The following is a 22,415-nucleotide window of genomic DNA, read 5'->3' as shown; positions in this document are numbered from 1 at the left end:
AAATGAAGTTCACAGGGTATGAATACTTTTTCAAGGTACTGTAAATTACTTGTTGAGTTGATCCTGTCGATATCAGCGGGTTCGGTCAATTTTGGCATAAAGTGTATAGGGGCCTTTAACCCCTTAATCCCGTATGACGTACTATCCCGTCAAGGTGACCTGGGACTTAATTCCCGGTGACGGGATAGTACGTCATACGCGATCGGCCGCGCTCACGGGGGGAGCGCGGCCGATCGCGGCCGGGTGTCGGCTGCATATCGCAGCTGACATCCGGCACTATGTGCCAGGAGCGGTCACGGACCGCCCCCGGCACATTAACCCCCGGCACACCGCGATCAAACATGATCGCGGTGTACCGGCGGTACAGGGAAGCATCGCGCAGGGAGGGGGCTCCCTGCGGGCTTCCCTGAGACGATCGGTACAAGGTGATGTACTCACCTCGTACCGAACGTCTTCTCCCTGCAGGCCCCGGATCCAAAATGGCCGAGGGGCTGTATCCGGGTCCTGCAGGGAGCACTTCCGGGTCGGAGCAGGCTGCAGATGAAAGCTGCAGCCTGCTCCGATGAAAGGTTGATCGCAGATCTAATAGAGTGCTGTGCACACTATCAGATCTGCGATCTGTGATGTCCCCCCCTGGGACAAAGTAAAAAAGTAAAAAAAAAAATTTCCACATGTGTAAAAAAAAAAAAAAAAATTCCTAAATAAATAATAATAAAAAAAAAAATATTATTCCCATAAATACATTTCTTTATCTAAAAAAAACAAACAAAAACAATAAAAGTACACATATTTAGTATCGCCGCGTCCGTAACGACCCAACCTATAAAACTGGCCCACTAGTTAACCCCTTCAGTAAACACCGTAAGAAAAAAAAAAAAAAAATGAGGCAAAAAACAACGCTTTATTACCATACCGCCGGACAAAAAGTGGAATAACACGCGATCAAAAAGACGGATATAAATAACCATGTTACCGCTGAAAACGTCATCTTGTCCCGCAAAAAACGAGCCGCCATACAGCATCATCAGCAAAAAAATAAAAAAGTTATAGTCCTCAGAATAAAGCGATGCCAAAATAATTATTTTTTCTATAAAATAGTTTTTATCGTATAAAAGCGTCAAAACATAAAAAAATGATATAAATGAGGTATCGCTGTAATCGTACTGACCCGACGAATAAAACTGCTTTATCAATTTTACCAAGCGCAGAACGGTATAAACGCCTCCCCCAAAAGAAATTCATGAATAGCTGGTTTTTGGTTATTCTGCCTCACAAAAATCGGAATAAAAAGTGATAAAAAATGGTCACGTGTCCGAAAATGTTACCAATAAAAACGTCAACTCGTCCCGCAAAAAACAAGACCTCACATGACTCTGTGGACCAAAATGTGGAAAAATTATAGGTCTCAAAATGTGGAGACGCAAAAACTTTTTTGCTATAAAAAGCGTCTTTTAGTCTGGTTTCACACTTGCGTTTTTATCTGCATGCGTTTTTTAAAAAAACCGCATGTGTGAAAAAATGCATGTAAACGCGGTAAAACGCATGCGTTTTTATAGAAAAACACAAGAAAACAAGAAAAAAACAAAAAACCCTAACCCTACCCCTAACCCTACCCCTAACCTGAAATACGTGGCACTGAAATACGTGGCACTGAAATATACGTTTATATACGTATATAACTGCCACGATATTTCAGTGGCCACGTATATAAGTGCCACGTATTTAAGTGCCACGTATTTAAGTGCCACGTATTTAAGTGCCACGTATTTAAGTGCCACGTATTTAAGTGCCACGTATTTACGTGCCACGTATTTTTCAGTGCCTGAAATACGTGGCACTGAAACACGTGGCACTGAAATACGTGGCACTGAAATATCGTGGCACTGAAATATCGTGGCACTGAAATATCGTGGCACTGAAATACGTGGCACTTAAATACGTGGCACTTAAATACGTGGCACTTATATACGTGGCACTTATATACGTGGCACTTATATACGTGGCACTTATGACTGTCAGAAAATGTTCAGTAAACGGTTAGGGGTGAGGTTAGGGGTAGGGTTTCAGGTAGAATTGGGGAGTTTCCACTGTTCAGGCACATCAGGGGCTCTCCAAACGCGACATGGCGTCCAATCTCAATTCCAGCCAATTCTGCGTTGAAAAAGTAAAACAGTGCTCCTTCCCTTCCGAGCTCTCCCGTGCGTCCAAAAAGGGGTTTACCCCAACATATGGGGTATCAGCGTACTAGGGACAAATTGAACAACAACTTCTGGGGTCCAAGTTCTCTTGTTATCCTTGGGAAAATAAAAATTTGGGGGGCTAAAAATCATTTTTGTGGGAAAAAAAATATGTTTTATTTTCACGGCTCTGCGTTGTAAACTGTAGTGAAACACTTGGGGGTTCAAAGTTCTCACAACACATCTAGATAAGTTCCTTGGGAGGTCTAGTTTCCAATATGGGGTCACTTGTGGGGGGTTTGTACTATTTGGGTACATCAGGGGCTCTGCAAATGCAACGTGACGCCTGCAGACCAATCCATTTAAGTCTGCATTCCAAATGGCGCTCCTTCCCTTCCGAGCTCTGTCATGCGCCCAAACAGTGGTCCCTCCCCACAAATGGGGTATCAGCGTACTCCAGACAAATTGGACAACAACTTTTGGGGTCCAATTTATCCTGATACCCTTGTGAAAATACAAAACTGGGGGCTAAAAAATCATTTTTGTGAAAAAAAAAATAATTTTTATTTTCACGGCTCTGCGTTATAAACTGTAGTGAAACACTTGGGGGTTCAAAGCTCTCAAAACACATCTAGATAAGTTCCTTAGGGGGTCTACTTTCCAAAATGGTGTCACTTGTGGGGTTTTTTAATGTTTAGGCACATCAGGGGCTCTCCAAATGCAACATGGCATCCCATCTTAATTCCAGTCAATTTTGCATTGAAAAGTCAAATAGCGCTCCTTCCCTTCCGAGCTCTGCTATGCACCCAAACAGTGGTTTACCCCCACATATGGGGTATCGTCGTACTCAGGACAAATTGCACAACAACTTTTGTGGTCTAATTTCTTCTCTTACCCTTGGGGAAATAAAAAAATGGGGGTGAAAAGATCATTTTTGTGAAAAAATATGATTTTTTATTTTTACGGCTCTGCATTATAAACTTCTGTGAAGCACTTGTTGGGTCAAAGTGCTCAACACACATCTAGATAAGTTCCTTAAGGGGTCTACTTTCCAAAATGGTGTCACTCGTGGGGGGTTTCAATGTTTAGGCACATTAGGGGCTCTCCAAACGCAACATGGCGTCCCATCTCAATTCCAGTCAATTTTGCATTGAAAAGTCAAATGGCGCTCCTTCCCTTCCGAGCTCTGCCCTGCGCCCAAACAATGGTTTACACCCACATATGGGGTATCAGCGTACTCAGGACAAATTGCACAACAATTTTTGGGGTCCAATTTCTTCTCTCACCCTTGGGAAAATAAAAAATTGGGGGTGAAAAGATAATTTTTGTGAAAAAATATGATTTTTTATTTTTACGGCTCTGCATTATAAACTTCTGTAAAGCACTTGTTGGGTCAAAGTGCTCACCACACATCTAGATAAGTTCCTTAGGGGGTCTACTTTCCAAAATGGTGTCACTTGTTAGGGGTTTCAATGTTTAGGCACATCAGGGGCTCTCCAAATGCAACATGGCGTCCCATCTCAATTCCAGTCAATTTTGCATTGAAAAGTCAAATGGCGCTCCTTTGCTTCCAAGCTCTGCCATGCGCCCAAACTGTGGTTTACCCCCACATATGGGGTATCAGCGTACTCAAGACAAATTGTACAACAACTTTTGGGGTCTATTTTCTCCTGTTACCCTTGGTAAAATAAAACAAATTGGAGCTGAAATAAATTTTGTGTGAAAAAAAGTTAAATGTTCATTTTTATTTAAACATTCCAAAAATTCCTGTGAAACACCTGAAGGGTTAATAAACTTCTTGAAAGTGGTTTTGAGTACCTTGAGGGGTGCATTTTTTAGAATGGTGTCACACTTGGGTATTTTCTATCATATAGACCCGTCAAAATGACTTCAAATGAGATGTGGTCCCTAAAAAAAAATGGTGTTGTAAAAATGAGAAATTGCTGGTCAACTTTTAACCCTTATAACTCCGTCACAAAAAAAACTTTTGGTTCCAAAATTGTGCTGATGTAAAGTAGACATGTGGGAAATGTTATTTATTAAGCATTTTGTGTGACATATCTCTGTGATTTAAGGGCATAAAAATTCAAAGTTGGAAAATTGCGAAATTTTCAAAATTTTCGCCAAATATTCGTTTTTTTCACAAATAAACGCAAGTTATATCGAAGAAATTTTACCACTAACATGAAGTACAATATGTCACAAGAAAACAATGTCAGAATCGCCAAGATCCGTTGAAGCGTTCCAGAGTTATAACCTCATAAAGGGACAGTGGTCAGAATTGTAAAAATTGGCCCGGTCATTAACGTGCAAACCACCCTCGGGGCTTAAGGGGTTAAACTTAACTCTAATTAAATTAATCAATTGTGTGACTGTCTGGGGTAATATTGATTTCCAAGATGCAGGTAGTAATAATTTATTCAGAAACAGTCAGGAGAGGTTTGATCTTTACATTACACCAGCTTTAAAATTGTAAAAAATAGAATTCAAAATGGAAAAATACAAAAAGTTTGTACTGTGTGGCAACTGCACTACATATGGAAATAATTTTGATGTCCTTATCAATTTGACATTTCCCAAATGTGTCTGAGCGTGTATTATTATTTTTTTGCAATTTAGAAGAAGAGATAAAACATTTAGTTATACCTAAACTTTTGGGCATTTAAAGGAAAAATTACTCTTGGTTAGATAACACAAGCCAAGGAATCCCAGTCAAGTGTTTTCAATTAGAAAAAGATATTAATTTTAAGAGAGGTTAACTTGGACTGTAATAGTTTTAAATCAGGCAGAGGAACATCAAGTTTGGTCAAAAAAGGCTTTTTGCCTAAGTGATGGGGGGCATCCATGTAAACAGAAAGAGAGGCAAGTGCTGTCTTGAAAACTAACTTATTACATGTCATGATGGAGCAAGCCTTAAAGAGAACATATCATCAGGGTTATACATGTTAAACTAAAGGGATAGCCATAATCTCACTGGTGTACTGATTTAATACATAAGGTACTTTCAATGAAGAAATTTGTAGCCTAGTTTTTATAAAACGCGCGTCGGGGTGCGTGGCTGCTGATGGACATTAACATGGGTAAGACTATTTACAAGATATATGACCCCTCAGTGCTGTAGTTAGGGAGGTCTCTATGAAAGGTTACTGACCGAAGAACAGGGTGAAATCTCCAGGATATTAGAGTATTACCTCCCTCCATGACACTTAGGATTTGGTCATCCCTAAATCTTTGATGCAGTAGGCACTTTAGTTTGATCTGATACCTTGATTGGGGATATTACTGTTGATTATATATTACCTATACCCATGTTTTTGTCTTATCTGTAGCAACTTTACATCTTGGCATCTGTGGCCATATTCGAATAGCTCTGTTTGTATATGAATAATCTAATGACTGCTGTTTTTACTTGTTTTTTCAATTAAAGAATGTAATTTTATTCTTAAAACCTGCTCTTTCTGATTTTGTAGTGGTATGTATGCTCCCTGTTTTGGTGGTTCAATATAGTTTTTATGAAATCATTAAAAGGTTTGGTCTCTGTGAGTTGGGGAGGGCCTGAGGGATGAGACTGTTGAGTTGGTTAGAGTCTTTGGCTTTGCCATGGTCTCTCCGCTGCCTCTGATTTCCATCTTCTTCCTTATTTAAATGCCATCATTGCTACAGGTGGTGCTTGCACAGATTGATTTCTTGATGGGATCCAATAAAATGGTGACGATAATGGCGAATGCGCAGATTGATCTTCAGACAGTCTTTGGAAAACATTTTTACCTGTGGCGGAGCATGCACAAATTGAGAACTCAGCTCATCATTGAGCCAAGATCTCAATCTGCATCTGCACCGCCACTGGCGCCATTTTACCGACTGTCAGAAGATCAATCTGTGCATGCCCCTTTACAGCGTCATTTTATTAAAGCCTATCGAGAGATCAATCTGCACAAGTGCCGCTTCCAGCTAGGATGATGCCAGTTTGGAATTTAAATGAGGAAGAAGATAGACAGCAGAGGCCAAGGCAGAGCCGAAGATCCTACCCACAGTCTCGCCCGGTGCACAAGAGAGACCAATCCTTCTACTGATGATTTTATGAAAACCAGGCTGGCTACAAATTTCTAATAATAATAATAATCTTTATTTATATAGCGCCAACATATTACTCAGCGCTTTACAGTTTAACAGTTTCAAATACAACAGTCATAAGTAACAACGTTAACAATACAATAATTAAAGCAAAATAAGACGACCATGCTCATGAGAGCTTGCAATCTATAATGAGGTGGGGGAGATACAAAGTACAGGTCTGTAATTACAATGATGTATTTACAAAAATGGTCCAGCCATTTTCAGGGGGTGGGGGATAGATGGAAGTAGTGAATGGGCTACAGACACACAAACATAAAATGACTTTAATTAGGGAACGTGATAGGCTGCTCTGAACAAATGTGTTTTGAGGGAGCGCCTAAAACTATGCAAATTGTGGATGGTCCTGATATCTTGGGGTAGAGCATTCCAGAAGTCTTGGAGTCAGGAGTGGGAGGTACGGGTTAGTGCAGAAGTTAGTCCAAAGTCGTTTGAAGAGTGCAGCGGTCGGTTAGGCCGATAGACCGAAATGAGGGAGGAGATGTAAGGAGGTGCTGCACTGTGGAGAGCTTTGTGGGTGAGAACAAGTACTTTGAATTGGATTCTATAATGAATGGGCAGCCAGTATAACAAGTGGCGAAGAGCGGACACGTTTGAATAAAGATTAGCTAGATGGACTACCCTGGGTGCTGCATTAAGGATAGACTGGAGAGGGGAAAGTCGAATGAGAGGGAGGCCAATTAATAGAACGTTACAGTAATCCAGGCGGGAGTGGATCAAGGAGACAGTAAGGGTTTTTGTTGTTTCCATGGTGAGAAAAGGGTGGATTCTAAAGAGGTTCTTTAGGTGTAAGCGGCACGAGCGGGCAAGAGATTGTATATGGGATGTGAAGGAGAGATCGGAGTCAAACATAACACCCAGACAGGGCACCTGCTGCCGGGGTGTTATTATGGTGCCACCCACAGAGAGGGAAATGTCAGATTTAGGGAGGTTAGTAGATGGCGGGAGCAGAAGAAGTTTAGCTTTGGAGAGGTTGAGTTTCAGATAGAAAGCAGACATGATGTTGGAGACTGTGGACAGACATTCACTGGCGTTCTGTAGTACAGTGGGGGTAAGGTCAGGGGATGACATGTATAGTTGTGTGTCATCAGCATAAAGATGGTACTGAAAGCCAAATCTGCTGATGGTCTGACCAATTGGAGCCATGTAGAGGGAGAAGAGAAGGGGGCCAAGGACTGAGCCCTGAGGTAACCCAACAGTGAGAGGAAGAGGAAATGAAGTGGAGTCAGTGAACAGAACACTGAAGGAGCAGTCAGAAAGATAGGAAGAGAACCAGGAGAGAGCAGTGTCCTTAATGCCTAGTGACTGGAGCCTAGAGAGTAGGAGACGGTGGTCAACAGTGTCGAAAGCTGCAGAAAGGTCGAGAAGAATGAGCAGAGAGTGGTCACTGTTACATTTTGCTGTCAGAAGGTCGTTGGTCACCTTGATGAGTGCAGTTTCTGTCGAATGTAGGGGATTGAAACTGGACTGCGAAGGGTCTAGGAGGGAATGAGTGGATAGGTAACGGGTAAGGCGGGAGTAGACTAGGCACTCCAAGAGTTTAGAGATGAAGGGGAAATTGGAGACTGGTCTGTAGTTGTTTGTGCAGGATGGGTTGAGAGTGGGTTTCTTTAGTAATGGAGTAATGATAGAGTGATTGAAAGAGGAGGGGAAAATGTCAGAGGAGAGGGAGAGATTAAAGATTCTAGTTAGGTGAGTTGTGACAACTGGAGAGAGACCGGAGGAGATGAGAGTGAATGGGGTCAGTAGTGAATGTAGTTGGACGAGAAGAAGAGAGGTGTTTGGAGACTTCTTCTTTCATGATGGAATCGAATGTGGAGAGTGAGCCAGGGGAAATGCAGGGAGGGATGGTAGTCACTGCACTTGGTGGCTGGGAGCAGATTTTCTGACGGATATTATCTATTTTTTCTATAAAGTGGGAGGCCAGGTCATCAGCACAAATGTTTGTGGTAGGGGCTTGTGCTTTTGGCCTGAGGAGGGAGTGAAAGGTGTCAAAAAGTTTCTGGGGTTGTTGGATAGTGAGGAGACCAGAGTGGTGTAGTAGGTCTGTTTGGCGAGGTGAAGAGCAGAATTATAGGTTCTTAACATAAATTTGAAGTGTATGAAGTCTTCTGGTGTGCGAGTTTTCCTCCATATGCGTTCAGCACACCTAGAGCATCGCTGGAGAAATCGGGTTTGCAATGTGAGCCAGGGCTGTTTTACTCTGTGTTTGGAGGTTCTGAGGGTGAGGGGAGCTATTTGGTCAAGTGTACTTCTAAGAGTGTAATTGTAGTGATGTACAGCCAGATCAGTACAGGAAAAAGAGGAGATTGGGGACAATGATGAGTGTAGGGAGTCTGAAAGTGTATGAGGGTTAATAGCATGTAGATTTCTGAATGTGTGGTAGGTAGGAGTGTGCTGGGGGAATTGTGAGTGTGAAGGAGAGAATGTTGTTGCCAGAGAGGGGAAGCGGTGAGTTATCTAAGTAGGAGATTGAACAGAGCCGGACAAAGACCAGGTCAATGGTGTTACTGTCTTTGTGTGTTTCAGAGGTTGAGAGCTGTGAGAGGCCTAGAGAAGTGGTTAGTGATAGAAACTGGGATGCAGATGTGGAAGTGGGGATGTTAGTGGGGATGTTGAAGTCTCCCAGGATAAGGGTTGGTAGTTCTGAGGACATGAAGTGCAGCAGCCAGGCAGAGAAATGGTCCAGGAAGTGGGTGGGTGAGCCTGAGGGCCAGTATATGACAGCTACTCTGAGGGAGAGGGGACGAAAGAGTCTGATGGTGTGGACCTCAAAAGAAGGGAATGAGAGTGATGGAACGGGGGGGGGGGGATGACCTGGAAAGTGCATTGTGGGGACTGGAGTATGCCGACTCCACCACCATGTCTGTTTGTGGGTCTCTGGGAATGTGAGAATTGTAAGCCACCATGGGAAATGGCAGCAGGAGAGACAGTGTCAGAATCCTGAATCCAGGTTTCTGTGAGGGCCAACATATTCTACACTGAAAGTATGTATTAAATCAGTATACCAGCACCATAATGGCAATGCCTTTAGTTTAATTTGTAAAATCCTGATAACAAGTTCTCTTTTAAGAGTTATTCCCAACATTGAATGTTTTCACATTTCCATAGGACCGAGATCGGTGCTCTGAAATGGCCCACTGAAATGAAGCTTCCATGTAATCCATGTATTGAAATTGTCGACCTGGGGTAACCTTCATGACATCATCGTTAGCACCGTGATAACTTTCTCACTGTGCTAGCGGTGACCTCACTGAGCTCACAGTGCTAGTGATGATCCCTTTGAGGTCACTGCAGTTCATCGGCCCGCTCGCAGCAGCTCATTATCTCATGGTTTTCAGCCTGAACGGTCGCATCATGCCACCATTCATTTTGAAAACCACAGGTCACACAAATGGATTACGGTGTGGGACAGTATGTATTGTCTTTACTTCAGACAGGTTAGAAATATGGTTGTTTATTATTTTTGGTTTTTATAGTTGACATGGGCTTCAGTTGATTAGGCGTAAAGGTGAATATAACTGTGTTTTTTATTTTTCAATTAATGTGTAAAACAGGTAGTTGAGTTTTATTTCAAATGAAGTATTTTACTCTTGCTGTGTGTTTATTCCAAAACTTGCGATGAGGTTAGCAATGGGAGTGTCTTATAGACTCCTCTCCATTACTTTACCCTGGGCTTGATGTCAGCTAGCAATGCAAAGCTGACATCAAGCCCACAAATATTAACCCTATTTGTAACCGCACTTGGGCAAGTGGGAAGAGGATGCCATTCGTGTGTCATCAATGCACACATGTACGGCACCCATTTTGTCCATGCTATGTAAATAAACTGTCATGTCTGCAAGTTTTTCAAATGGACACATAGTCCGCGTGAAAACCTTACAAGTGTGCCCCACCATTAAATACAATGGGTGTGAGAATGTCCGTATTTGTGGTCCTTACAAAGCGAACCCTATATAGACATAAAAAAATACTGTATGTGTGAACAGGGCCTTATTGCAAACTCTTTAGTGCAAACACAGCCTTAGTAATGTCAGAGTGATCTTAGCATATGTGGCTATAGGTAAACAGATAACTGTTCTTCACTACAGTGCTTTAACTATTATTCACTTTTTAATGTCTTTCTCTTCATGCATCTATTTCAAAGCTGTGAGCTGTGAAATACTTTCATTATGCAGTTCACTAAATGGCTGCTGCATTCCCTGTGTGTGCCTTTAAACAGGATACAATAGGTTGAATTGGTTGTGCTATACCATGGAATATAATGCAAGGCATTACAGGGGATGTTTGTACTGCAGCACTGAGGCCATGTGTGCCTTCTGTGACTGATGCATTCTTCTATAATGTGTAAAATGGCAAAAGACCTAACATCTATCTGCGTTGATGTAAAAAGGTATCCACCCATAATAGGTATGAATATTTTCTAAAGAATAACTCCTTTGAGAAATATTTGACAATAAGTTCCCATTGTTTTAAACTATTCCCATATTAACAAAAAAAAAAATTTGACCCTACTAGATTTTGTTATGTAATAATCACTAAAGATGAGCGAACCCAAAATTAAAAGTTCAAAGTTTGTACAAGACACTTAGCGTCCGGTGCCAAACACCGAACACGGACTTCTCCCAGAAGTCAATTGCAATGCTTGAAGTTCCGGGGGAAGTTCATTGCAGAAAGAGACATATATTTTTCCAGATACAAAGTTCAGGTCTCCATTGTTTTAAATGAGGTTCAGGTTTTGGTTCAAGTTTTGGTGTAATTCCGTTACTCAAGCCCCTAACTACCAAGGGCCCACTCATCCCTAGTACCTCTTGTTCTCTCTGCTGCAGACTTCCCTTGGAACTCCGAACTTTGCAGCAGACTTTCCTGGGAACTACAAACTTGGCAAAGCAGTTCAATGAGAAGTCTGTGTTCGGACATCAGCACCGGACACTAACTCTCTGGTACGAACCTCAAACTTTTTAGTTTGGTTTTGCTCATCTCTACAAGTCATCAGTTATCCACTGAACATTTACCCTAATTCCTAATAAATTGTATTACTATTTACTTTGTTTGTTTGTTTCCACACACCCATCATTCCTCACATTTTATGCTCCACCTCCCCATCCCTACTTCCAATCATTTTCCATTGTTAAGAAAATTTAGATTATTTGAAAGAGAAATATGAAAACATCTAGTACAGATGTGAACAGAGCTGATAATAAATTCTGTAAAAAACCGATGCACATTACTTACTTTTTACTCCCATAGTGATGAAAGGATATTGTAGTTTTTTAATCAGATCAGTTACAGGACAAAATATACACTGAGTGAAATGTGTGAGCCGACCTGAGCCTCAGTATTCTTCAGCTAGCCTGATATAACAAATTGGGGCTAATGGGCTGCCCCTTGGGCTGAGTTCACATGCAGTGACCATGTTATGGTGTTTTGCCACCGCGGTCTTTTCACTGCTCCTCTGCACAGTCATTTTGTTTTGGGGTGAAGCACCTGTTTGCCTGCTAAATAAAGTGCAGGGGAGTAGTGAAAAGACCACAGCTGTTAAGCACTGCAAAATGGCCACTGAGAGGCCGTTCCGATCAGTCGCCGTAGTCAGCAGGTAAAAAAGATGTTTCCATACAAAACTAAGTGACCATGCAAAGGAACAGTGAAAAGACCACAGCGGCATATGTATGCTGGGGATTCTGGCTGAGACATGGCCACTGCATGTGAATGCAGACTTACACAATGATCCACAGCACTAGGGCCTCATGCACACCTTCAGAATTTGGTCAGTATTTTCCTCTTTATTTGTAAGCCAAAATCAGGAGTGGAGCAATCAAAGGAAAAGTATAATAGAAACATATGCACCACTTCTGTATTTATCACCCACTCCTGGTTTTGGCTTACAAATACTGAGGTAAAATACTGACCAAATACTGAACGCGTGAACGTGGCCTTAAATTTACCAGCTGTTGATCTGAAGCAAAGATGCAGCTTCAAGAAGTCAGTTCCCCGTTCTCAAATATTTATAATGAACCACTCTCTTTCCTGCAGGGATAGAAGCCACATTTAGGTTAAATCTGTTGCAAAAGTTTAGGAAAAAAATTATTTCTCCCGTTAAATTGAATGTGTATGCTGTAATATCACAAACAGTCCATGGACTGCTGTGGTGTTCTATCTAGAAAAGAGTATTCATGTTTTTCCTTTAAAACTTTAACGCAAAGAACACTTGATTGAGGAACCTACTGCAATGCATCAATAATAAGTAAAATGTAACATTTATTCATTTTTCTCACTGTTATTGTGCCATTGTAATCCACAGCATTTTTCAGACATCATCACTGTTCCCGTTTGAACTTACAATTTAGATTCCCCATAGTGTGACTCCATTACTAGTCTGCAAGTGTGGAGCTCTTGAGACATCGTGTCTTTGCATGTCTGTATTGAACCAGTACTCACACCAAGAACTTCATCAGATATCTTCAACTTGACTGCAGAGGCACATATGAAGATTCCAGAAGAAGTTCATTCTCAGGCTGAATGCTTGTATTATGTACAAGAGTAACAGCAGCAACTGCAGTAGGTAAAGAGACAATTCTGACCCAGAGATGTATAGATATGAACCTTGAATGATGGCTGAGAAACACTAAATGGAGAAGTAAGGAGGACTTACATACATCAGAGCTGGGCTTCACAATAGAACGCTACTTTTTGGAAGCATTGATGAAGACTGATTGCATAGCAGTGTAACATCAACAATACTGTATGATTATCAAGTCATGGGACATGACACCCTATGAGTATTGTGCTTAGAGTGTGGGAGGAAACTGTAGAACCCAAGCACAAACACAAGGAGAACATACAAACAAATATTATTCTTGCTGGGATTTGAACCCAGGACCCCAGCACTCCAAAAGGCATGTGCTATCCACTGAGCCATTGTCCTGCTCATGGTACACAATAGAACTGTTTGACTGGCACACCATTGAATCTACTCCTTGGATGCGTTCTTGCTGGGATTTCAACCAAGGACCCCAGCACTGCAAACAGTCAGTGCTAACCACTGTGCCACTCAATAAAACTCTCTGACTGGCCCACAATAGAATTGTATTTCTTGGAAGCGTTCTTTCTGGGATTTGAACCCAGGAACCCAGCACTGCCAGTGCTAACCACTGAGCCACCGTGATGCCCATGGTACACAATAGAGCTTTTTGACTGTTACACAATAGAACTCTACTTCTTGGAAGCAATGATGAAGACTGTGTGATAATGTTCTATATTTAACTAAAGGGTGTGTTGTTTGTCCCGGAGATCACAATTTTTAGTGTATAATGTTTGTCCCATATCCAAATATAAATCTTCATGTTAGGTATGTATTTTGGCCTTAATGACTTTATTGATGCTCAACACCCGTAGTACGCTGGTTTACAGGGTAATAAGGAAATAACCAGTTTTATATATAAACCACTAAGCTAGTGTTCTCAGCCACATTGAATAAGTTGACCTCTTGAAGGTTAGACCTCAATTTTAGTATGCCCAAAAGCATCAGCACAGGTTTGTACAGTACATTTTCTTTCTTGATTATTTGTATATTTTGTATTTTTGCACACTTTATTTGCTGTTATCTCTTTACTTTATGTGTAGACTTATGAGCTCAATAATGCCTAGCCAAACAATGCAAAGAATTATCCAAATAAGCATGATATTGCTTTCTGGATTCCATTCCAATCTAGCTTCACCCACTTCTGAGAAAAGTAAGTAAAATAGTATTTTATCTTAAATTATTGACAACACTAAAGTAAAAATATACCGTGATTCTGCCATGAAGCACAGCACGTTAGTATTTATTATTTATTGTAGAAACATGTATGTAGTTTTACTATATATTTTTCTCAATTGAAAGATCTTTATTTTTTATTTTTTCATGAAAAAAAAGCAAACAAATTTATTTTTTTTAAGCATCAGTTTAATAACGAAAAAACCTCATAATTTCTAAGAAGTCGGAGACTACAGTTTTAGTACTGATTAGATATATTTGTACTATTATTATTTAATGGCCTCGGGCTTGATCTCAAGCCATGGCGACTTGATGGATGAACGCTCTTTAGGAAGATCGATCTTGTGCAAGCCTAGATAAGATCACCAGGGTGGTCTTCATCATTATCTTGATAGTATCCAGCCAGTGATTGCTTTCTTTATATGGTGTGTCCAAAGTAGGCAAGACATCAAGTCATAGCGTAATGTTCCTTGCTTCGAGCTACATGTCTAGCTTGATTTGTTCCATAATTGATATATATTATATATTATATTATATATTATATATTATATTAGTAAGTCAAAACCAGGAAAGGAACAATCAGAGGAAAAGTATAATAGAAACACGTGCTCCTCTTCTGAAATTTGACCCACTCTTGGCTGTGGCTTACAAATACCGAGATAAAAAAATTCACCAAATAATCTAAACGTCAATGGATGAAAAAAGGTCGGACGGTCTACCTGCTGCAGTGAAAAAAATTGAGAAAAAAATGGAAACAACTAGTATGAGACCTCAGAAAAAAATGGGTCCATTTCTCTTGGACAGTAACAGTCACATGGTTGTGTGAATTTAGCTTAAATTTGACATTTTTATATATGTTAATACAGAAAATGATCTTAATTTATCAGATGGACAATGAAGTCCTATTTTTTACTTTTGAAACTAATTTTGATGATTATGAAAATAAAAGTGAAAATTTGCTTCACTGCCAGACACAGTACATTCACCAATCTGTTTTCTAACGTGTAAGGTAAGTTTAAAAAGAATTTGACCCCATCATCCAAAACATGGTAGCTTCTGAGTCTCATCAATATGAAGTGATACGAGAATATGAAAAATATCCATCAATGTATCTTTCATTTGTGTCCTAAAAGGAGTTAAGGATATATCTTAAAACAAGTAGGAAATAAGTGCTCGATAAACCAGAGATTGCTGCAGTCAGAAGAAGGTGACATAAACCATTTGCCAAACCTTGAGTAGAAGAGAACACAAAGTTCCCAAGAAGCAATCGCTTAGCTATAAAATGCAAAATTACTGCCTAATTTAACTACAATTCAAAATATAATATGAATTTCTTCTTTTTTTCCCCTTTACAATATAGTTGGTGAAATCTCATCGCTTCCAAATGACATTTGCCCGACTCTCATCTGTGGGTCAGAAAACATGACCATCATTTTTCTGATATCCGATTTAAAAAAACTCAAAGTGGACGTTGACAGCATCCATCTCATTGACTCTTCATGTGAGGGTTTTAAGGATGATCGCACTGTGTCCATACAAAGTCCAACTAAAGTCGGAATGTGCGGTACATATGTGATTGTAAGTAATACCAATCGTTGTTAACATTCTGGAAAACCACTTCAACCTCAAGAGACATTCGCATCACCTGTGACCGATCTCATATATTAATATTATATATTGGTGACTTTTTGACTCTGCTGGATCAAAAACACAGCATTCTACAGTTCCAGCAAAGTGGATGTGATTTATAGAAATCTCATGCCCACTGCGCTTCCTTTTTACCTTGTGTACACAGGATCTGTGGTGCGCAGCATGTCAATTTCTCTTGTAGATATGCTAAGTTTTGGAAAATCCGAAAGTAAAAAATGCATACATTTTCTGTGCATTTACGCGGTAAAATATCACTATCAATAATGTTTTGTAAAAAGCCAAATACCAAGAATATAAAAAATAAAGCACCATTATTATTATTATTTATTATTATTATAGCGCCATTTATTCCATGATGCTTTACATGTGAATCTAAAACATGACATACCAAAAAGTGACAAAAAAATGCAGCGTCAAAACACAATAAAAATGCATTTAAAAACCGCACTCATCGTGGGCACAAAGCCCCTAAATCTGTGCATATTGCCTGCAAATTTTGCTGTGGGTTTTGTTGCAGATTAGGCGTAAATTTCACCCTGTCCCGTATCTAATGTCAAGTTCACCCATTGAGTGTTTGATGTGGATTTTACTCACTTATTCGTGCACTTAGGCTTGTTCCCATGATAAGTATTTAATGAGACTTTCTGCACCTTTTTTGCACCTATTACGGTAAGTAAATCAGGTTACTTGGGTTTTTGTGTTTTCTTTTAGATGTGTTTTTATCTAGTTTTTGATGCTGCATTTTTTATCTGTCTTTAGAATGTTGTGTTTTAAATAAAACTGCTTTATTATTGATAATTCCTGGTATTTTGCTCTGACAACACTATATTGATATAGTCATGTGTGGATTACATGCGCTTCTGATGTATTTCCACTGCAAGCATCTTGTAAAAATATGAAAACAGCAGCACACTGGTATTTGATCCAATCCAGGGTTTTGCCATGTTTTCAGTTTTTTTCTGGGTGGTGAGTGACTGATGCCAATAAACTATACATTTTTTCCTCAGTGTAAATCTATCAAAAAGGCTTAAGGCCCTCTAACATGAGCTGATAACTGTCAAACATTAAATTGGTATAAAAATGCCTGCAACCACCTTATGATAGTTGCATTGGATAAATTCAGTTGCGATATTTTATTTTCTTGCATCCACATTCACTAAATCCTGCCTAATATTTTGAAAGCCAGGAAATAGTCGTAAACCATACGTTGACTTGCACCCTTATTGTTGTGCTGGATCCCATATATGGTATATATAATCTGAATGAAACCTGATAGACCGTGTAACTTTTAGGCTGTGTGCACACGTTGCTGATTTTTCAAGGTTTTTTTCGCGTTTTTTCACGATAAAAACTATATAAAACCACAAAAAAACAGCATACATTATGCATACCATCATTTTTAATGAATTCTGCAATTTTTGTGCACATGATGCGTTTTTTTCCGCGACAAAAACGCATCGCGGTAAAAAACGCAGCATGTTCATTAATTTTGTGGGTTTTTCGCAGATTTCCCACTATATAATGCATTGGGAAATGTCCGGAAAAATCCGCAAAAAAAACGCACCAAAAACGCACCAAAAACACTGTAAAAACGCGCAAAAAACGCATGCAGATTTCTTGCAGAAAATCTCTGGATTTTCTCAGGAAATTTCTGCAATAAATCCTGAACGTGTGCACATAGCCTTAAGGGTTTTGTTGAATTTTGAAAAATAAAAATATTTATTATTGTAATGAATGCTCTACAATATTCAGTCTCTGTTACTACAAGCTAGTGTAATATTGTGGTACGCCTCATTGATGTAATGATTATTCATTTACAGGTAAATGAGACACACGCCAATTACAAAAATAACATTGTCTTGAAGCCAGATCCTTCTCTGGATGTTTACAGAGAAAACTACGTGGTTTACTTCTCATGTATCTACCCTCTGAATATGAATGTTTCTTTGGAGACTGTTTTGAAACCCATAATCAGGTTTACCTATTTTTTCATATTTAAAGCGATACTAGAACATATACACTCACCGGCCACTTTATTAGGTACACCATGCTAGTAACGGGTTGGACCCCCTTTTGCCTTCAGAACTGCGTCAATTCTTCGTGGCATAGATTCAACAAGGTGCTGGAAGCATTCCTCAGAGATTTTGGTCCATATTGACATGATGGCATCACACAGTTGCCGCAGATTTGTCGGCTGCACATCCCAAAGATGCTCCATACAAGGCAGGATGGATCCATGCTTTCATGTTGTTTACGCCAAATTCTGACCCTACCATCCGAATGTCGCAGCAGAAATCGAGACTCATCAGACCAAGCAACGTTTTTCCAATCTTCTACTGTCCAATTTCGATGAGCTTGTACAAATTGTAGCCTCAGTTTCCTGTTCTTAGCTGAAAGGAGTGGTACCCGGTGTGGTCTTCTGCTGCTGTAGCCCATCTGCCTCAAATTTCGACGCACTGTGCGTTCAGAGATGCTCTTAGGCCTACCTTGGTTGTAACGGGTGGCGATTTGAGTCACTGTTGCCTTTCTATCAGCTCGAACCAGTCTGCCCATTCTCCTCTGACCTCTGGCATCAACAAGGCATTTCCGCCCACAGAACTGCCGCTCACTGGATTTTTTTTCTTTTTCGGACCATTCTCTGTAAACCCTAGAGATGGTTGTGCGTGAAAATCCCAGTAGATCAGCAGTTTCTGAAATACTCAGACCAGCCCTTCTGGCACCAACAACCATGCCACGTTCAAAGGCACTCAAATCACCTTTCTTCCCCATACTGATGCTCGGTTTGAACTGCAGGAGATTGTCTTGACCATGTCTACATGCCTAAATGCACTGAGTTGCCGCCATGTGATTGGCTGATTAGAAATTAAGTGTTAACAAGAAGTTGGACAGGTGTACCTAATAAAGTGGCCAGTGAGTGTAGTTTCTGTCATGTCTTAAAGAGGTTCTTCCATGAGCAAAGTACATACTCAATTCAATTCAAATGAGCTTTATTGGCAGGACTAAGTACACATTAGCATTGCCAAAGCATATGGTAAAAATATGGGGGTGGGGGAGGGAGGCATATAGAGGTCCAGGATATATCAGACTCCTTTTAGAGGATAGGGGATGTTTCCAGGGTGGGGTATAGGAGTCCATGACATATCAGGCTCTTTAGTCGGGGGATTGGGATATGTCCAGTGTTGGGGTACAGGAGTCCATGACATATCAGGCTTCTCTTAGTCTGTGGCAGGCACTGACATATTCCGCTGCTACGGCCACTGCACTTTCCTCTTCCCCCAGTATTATCGGCAGTTTCTCTTCCTCCTCCATGGAGGTGAAGTCTGGGAGGAGATCAGACAGTCTCTTGAAGTGAGTGTCCCTCACTGCGGAGTATTTAGGGCACCTCAGCAGGAAGTAGGCCTCATCCTCCATGGCCTCCTGGGGGCACTGCTGGCAGAGTCTCTCTCTCGGGGCTTGTAGTTCTGTTGGTGCTGCAGGGATTCGATGAATAGGCTGTGGGCGCTCAGTCTGTACCGGCTCAGAATCTGTCGATCTTTGGGGTTTCTAGTTTCTGTAGATATGGGCCAGTTTTTACTCCCTCTGTAGATTCTGATATATTGTCAGTTTCTTGGATTTGTTTATGTCGTTCCTCCAGATGCTGAGATATTCCTCTTTGACTTTGTGTACCATCTTCTGGATTTCACCTTTTGTCAGGCCATGTAGGTTGATGGCTTGGTCAGACTGGCTTTGGGTACTTTTTCTTGGGAGGCTTCCTGGTGAAGGAAGGCTTTGTGATGGTAGGAGCTGGAACTGCTACTTTGTAGATGAGCCTTGAATGACAGTGCCTTCTTCTTTATTGCGATGAGTAGTGGGAATCTGCCCAGCTCTGCTCAGCAAGCGCTATTTGATGTGCTCTGATGGACTTGAAGAAGATGCTTGCAGAACTCTAGGTGGCATATTTCTGTCGGGCCAGCATCCCACTTTGACCAGTTTGGGTATGAGACTGGGCCCCAGACCTCACTACCGTACAGAAGGATTGGGGCAATGATGGAGTCAAAGATTTTTAGCCAGACAGTTACTGGTGCCTTGAGATGGTACAGACGCCTTCTGATGGCATAGAAGGCTTTGGATGCCTTGTCTTTTAGTAAGGCTATGGCTTGCTTGAAGCTCCCTGACTGGCTGAGTTCTAGGCCCAGGTAGGTGTACCTGTTGGTTTCTGTAAGTGGACGGTTGTCTATCATAAAGGTAGGATGGCCATTGGGTTTCTGTTTTCTTTTTTGGAACACCATGATATTAGTTTTTTTTTCGTTGATTGGCAGTGCCCATGTGCTGCTGAAGGTCTCTAGGATTTTCAGATGATCTTGGAGGCCTTTCTCAGTTGGTGATAACAACACGAGGTCATCTGCATACAGCAGAAATTTTACCTGGGTGTCATGGAGGGTGAGTCCTGGTGCTGAGGAGGACTCTAGGGCCACTGCCAGCTCATCGATGTAGATGATAATGAGCGTTGGACTGAGGCTGCAGCCCTGTCTCACTCCTCGACTCTGTTGGAAATAGGCCATCCTCCTTCCGTTGACCTTCACACTGCAACTGTTCTCAGTGTATGAGCTTTGGATGACGTCAAATGTTTTGCCTCCTATTCCACTCCACAGCAGTTTTAAGAATAGTCCTGGGTGCCACACTGAGTCAAAGGCCTTCTTGAAGTCCACATAACAAGCGTATATCTTCCCGTTCTTTGTATTGTGGACGTGGCTCTTGATGAGGCTGTGCAGAGTGTAGATGTGGTCAGTGATGCGGTGGTTTGGCATGAACCCTGCTTGGGTCTTGCTGAGGACGTTGTGCTCAGTGAGGAAGGTGAGGATCCTCTTGTTCAGGATGCAGTTGAAGAGTTTACCCAGGTTGCTGCTGACACATATCCTTTGGTAGTTTGCTGGGTCATACTTGTCCCCATTTTCGTGTATAGGGGTTATGAGGCCTTGGTTCCAGTTTTTGGGGAAGCAGCCGGCCTGCAGTACGATATTAAATAGTTTTGTTATCGCAGCCTGGATGTCTGGAGGGCTGTATTTCAGCATTTCTGGGAGGATCCCATCTGGACCGCTGGCTTTTTTACCTTTTATCTGTGTGATCCTTTCTGTTATTTCTGTCAGTGTGATTGGTGTATCCAGAGGATTTTGGAAATCTTTGAACTTTTGCTCCATATCTTTCAGTTTTTTCACAAGCTCTTTTTGTGCCAGGTTCAGCTCTTCACTTGGGATGTCATTGTAAAGGTCCTTGAAGTACTGGAGCCAGATGTTGCCGCTCTGGATGTGGAGGCTGTTGCTTTTCTGGTTGGATCCAAGGTGATTCCACAGTTCCCAAAATTTGTTGTCTTCAAGGGCATCTTGGAGTTGGAGGAGTTTGGTAGAGATGTCGTTTTGCTTTTTCTTTCTGAGGATGGCTTTGTAATTTCATTGTACGGTGTAGTAGGCTTCTCTCAGAGTGCGGTTGTTGGGGTCTCTGTGTTTTTTATTTGAGGCCATTCTTATGGCCTTCCGTATGGTCTTGCATTCTTAGTCGAACCAGTTGTTGGGATTTTGTTTACTCCATCTCTTGTTGATGCTTCTTTTCAGGTCAGACATTTCTGCCATGGCATATAGAATGTCGTTAAGGTCTCCTACTGCTAGGTGTACTCCTTCTGGGATAAGTTCATACACGTTATTATGGAGGCATTAGAGCTTCTCCTTGATCTCTGGTCTGTTGATGGCATCTTTGTATTTTGGGGCTGACATCTTGGACCATTTGAAGGATGGTGGCAGGCTAAAGAGGCCGGTCTTTTGCGGGGTTTGTGAGGTTGATATCTTTGTGGATTTGATGTATAGGAGCATTTGTTTATGGTCTGACAGATGTGTTTGTGGGGTGACTATAAGGGCGCCAATATTTGTAGGGTCCATATCTGTGATGGCATAGTCTATCACACTGCTGCCCACATGGGAGTTTAGGGTATGTTTTCCCAGTGAGTCTCCCTTGGTGCGGCCATTGAGGATACGAAGTCCAAGGCTTCGGCATAGGTTCAATAGCTTTCTGCCGCTTTTATTAACTGTGCAATCATAGCTGTTCCTGTCTGTGTGCACTGGGTTGTCACAGTCGGTATCTGCTCCAAGTATATAGATGTTTCTATTAGTGGTCAGGTAGTCTCTCTCTTTTCCCGTTTTTGCGCTGAGATCGCCGTAGATGAGAACGTTGCCAAGAGTCTGGAAATGGGCAGCTTCAGTCTTTAGGGTCTCAAAGCTGTCTGGGTTGAAGTATGGAGACTCTGGAGGAGCTACGTACACTGCACAGAGGTAGATGTCGGCCCCGGATGTGAGGATGGAGCGGCTTATTCTTATCCAGATGTGGCTGTCTCCTCTCTTCACTGCTCTGATATGTTCATGGAGCTCTTCTTTGTACCATACTAATATTCCTCCTGAGCTCCAGCCCTGTTTGATGTTTTTGTTTTTCAGGGCGGAGACAGAGAATTTCCTGTCCGGTGGGGACATAGGATTCATTATTGGCCTTAGTCCATGTTTCAAGGAGGATCTGTATATCAATGTCTTTCAGTCTTTGGTTAAAGTCAGGGTCATTTGTCTTGTATCCGAAGGCTGAGTTGTTCAGGCCATTCACCAATTGCAGATTAATGCGTACAAGCTTTGACTTATGTTACTGACTTGATTTACAATGATCTCACAGGGCTGGTAACAATG

The 22,415-nt window shown here is 41.3% G+C and overlaps 1 protein-coding gene across 1 annotated transcript in view; it reads left to right on the top strand.

Annotated features, from left to right (window-relative positions):
- The first annotated feature begins 13,776 nt into the window (after positions 1–13,776).
- Positions 13,777–22,415, top strand: part of LOC143785931 (uncharacterized) — a 43,405-nt gene continuing 34,766 nt past the window's right edge. Inside the window, exons 1-4 of the mRNA XM_077275075.1 lie at positions 13,777–13,844; positions 13,935–14,044; positions 15,428–15,645; positions 17,538–17,692. Of these exons, the coding sequence (XP_077131190.1) occupies positions 13,939–14,044; positions 15,428–15,645; positions 17,538–17,692 (479 nt within the window). The 5' untranslated portion in view covers positions 13,777–13,844; positions 13,935–13,938. The remainder of the gene's footprint in view (positions 13,845–13,934; positions 14,045–15,427; positions 15,646–17,537; positions 17,693–22,415) is intronic.

Source organism: Ranitomeya variabilis, chromosome 7, assembly GCF_051348905.1.
Source record: "Ranitomeya variabilis isolate aRanVar5 chromosome 7, aRanVar5.hap1, whole genome shotgun sequence".
NCBI lineage: Eukaryota > Metazoa > Chordata > Amphibia > Anura > Dendrobatidae > Ranitomeya > Ranitomeya variabilis.
The sequence above is the reverse complement of the archived record's forward strand: the minus strand, read 5'-3'. Positions and strand labels throughout refer to the sequence as shown.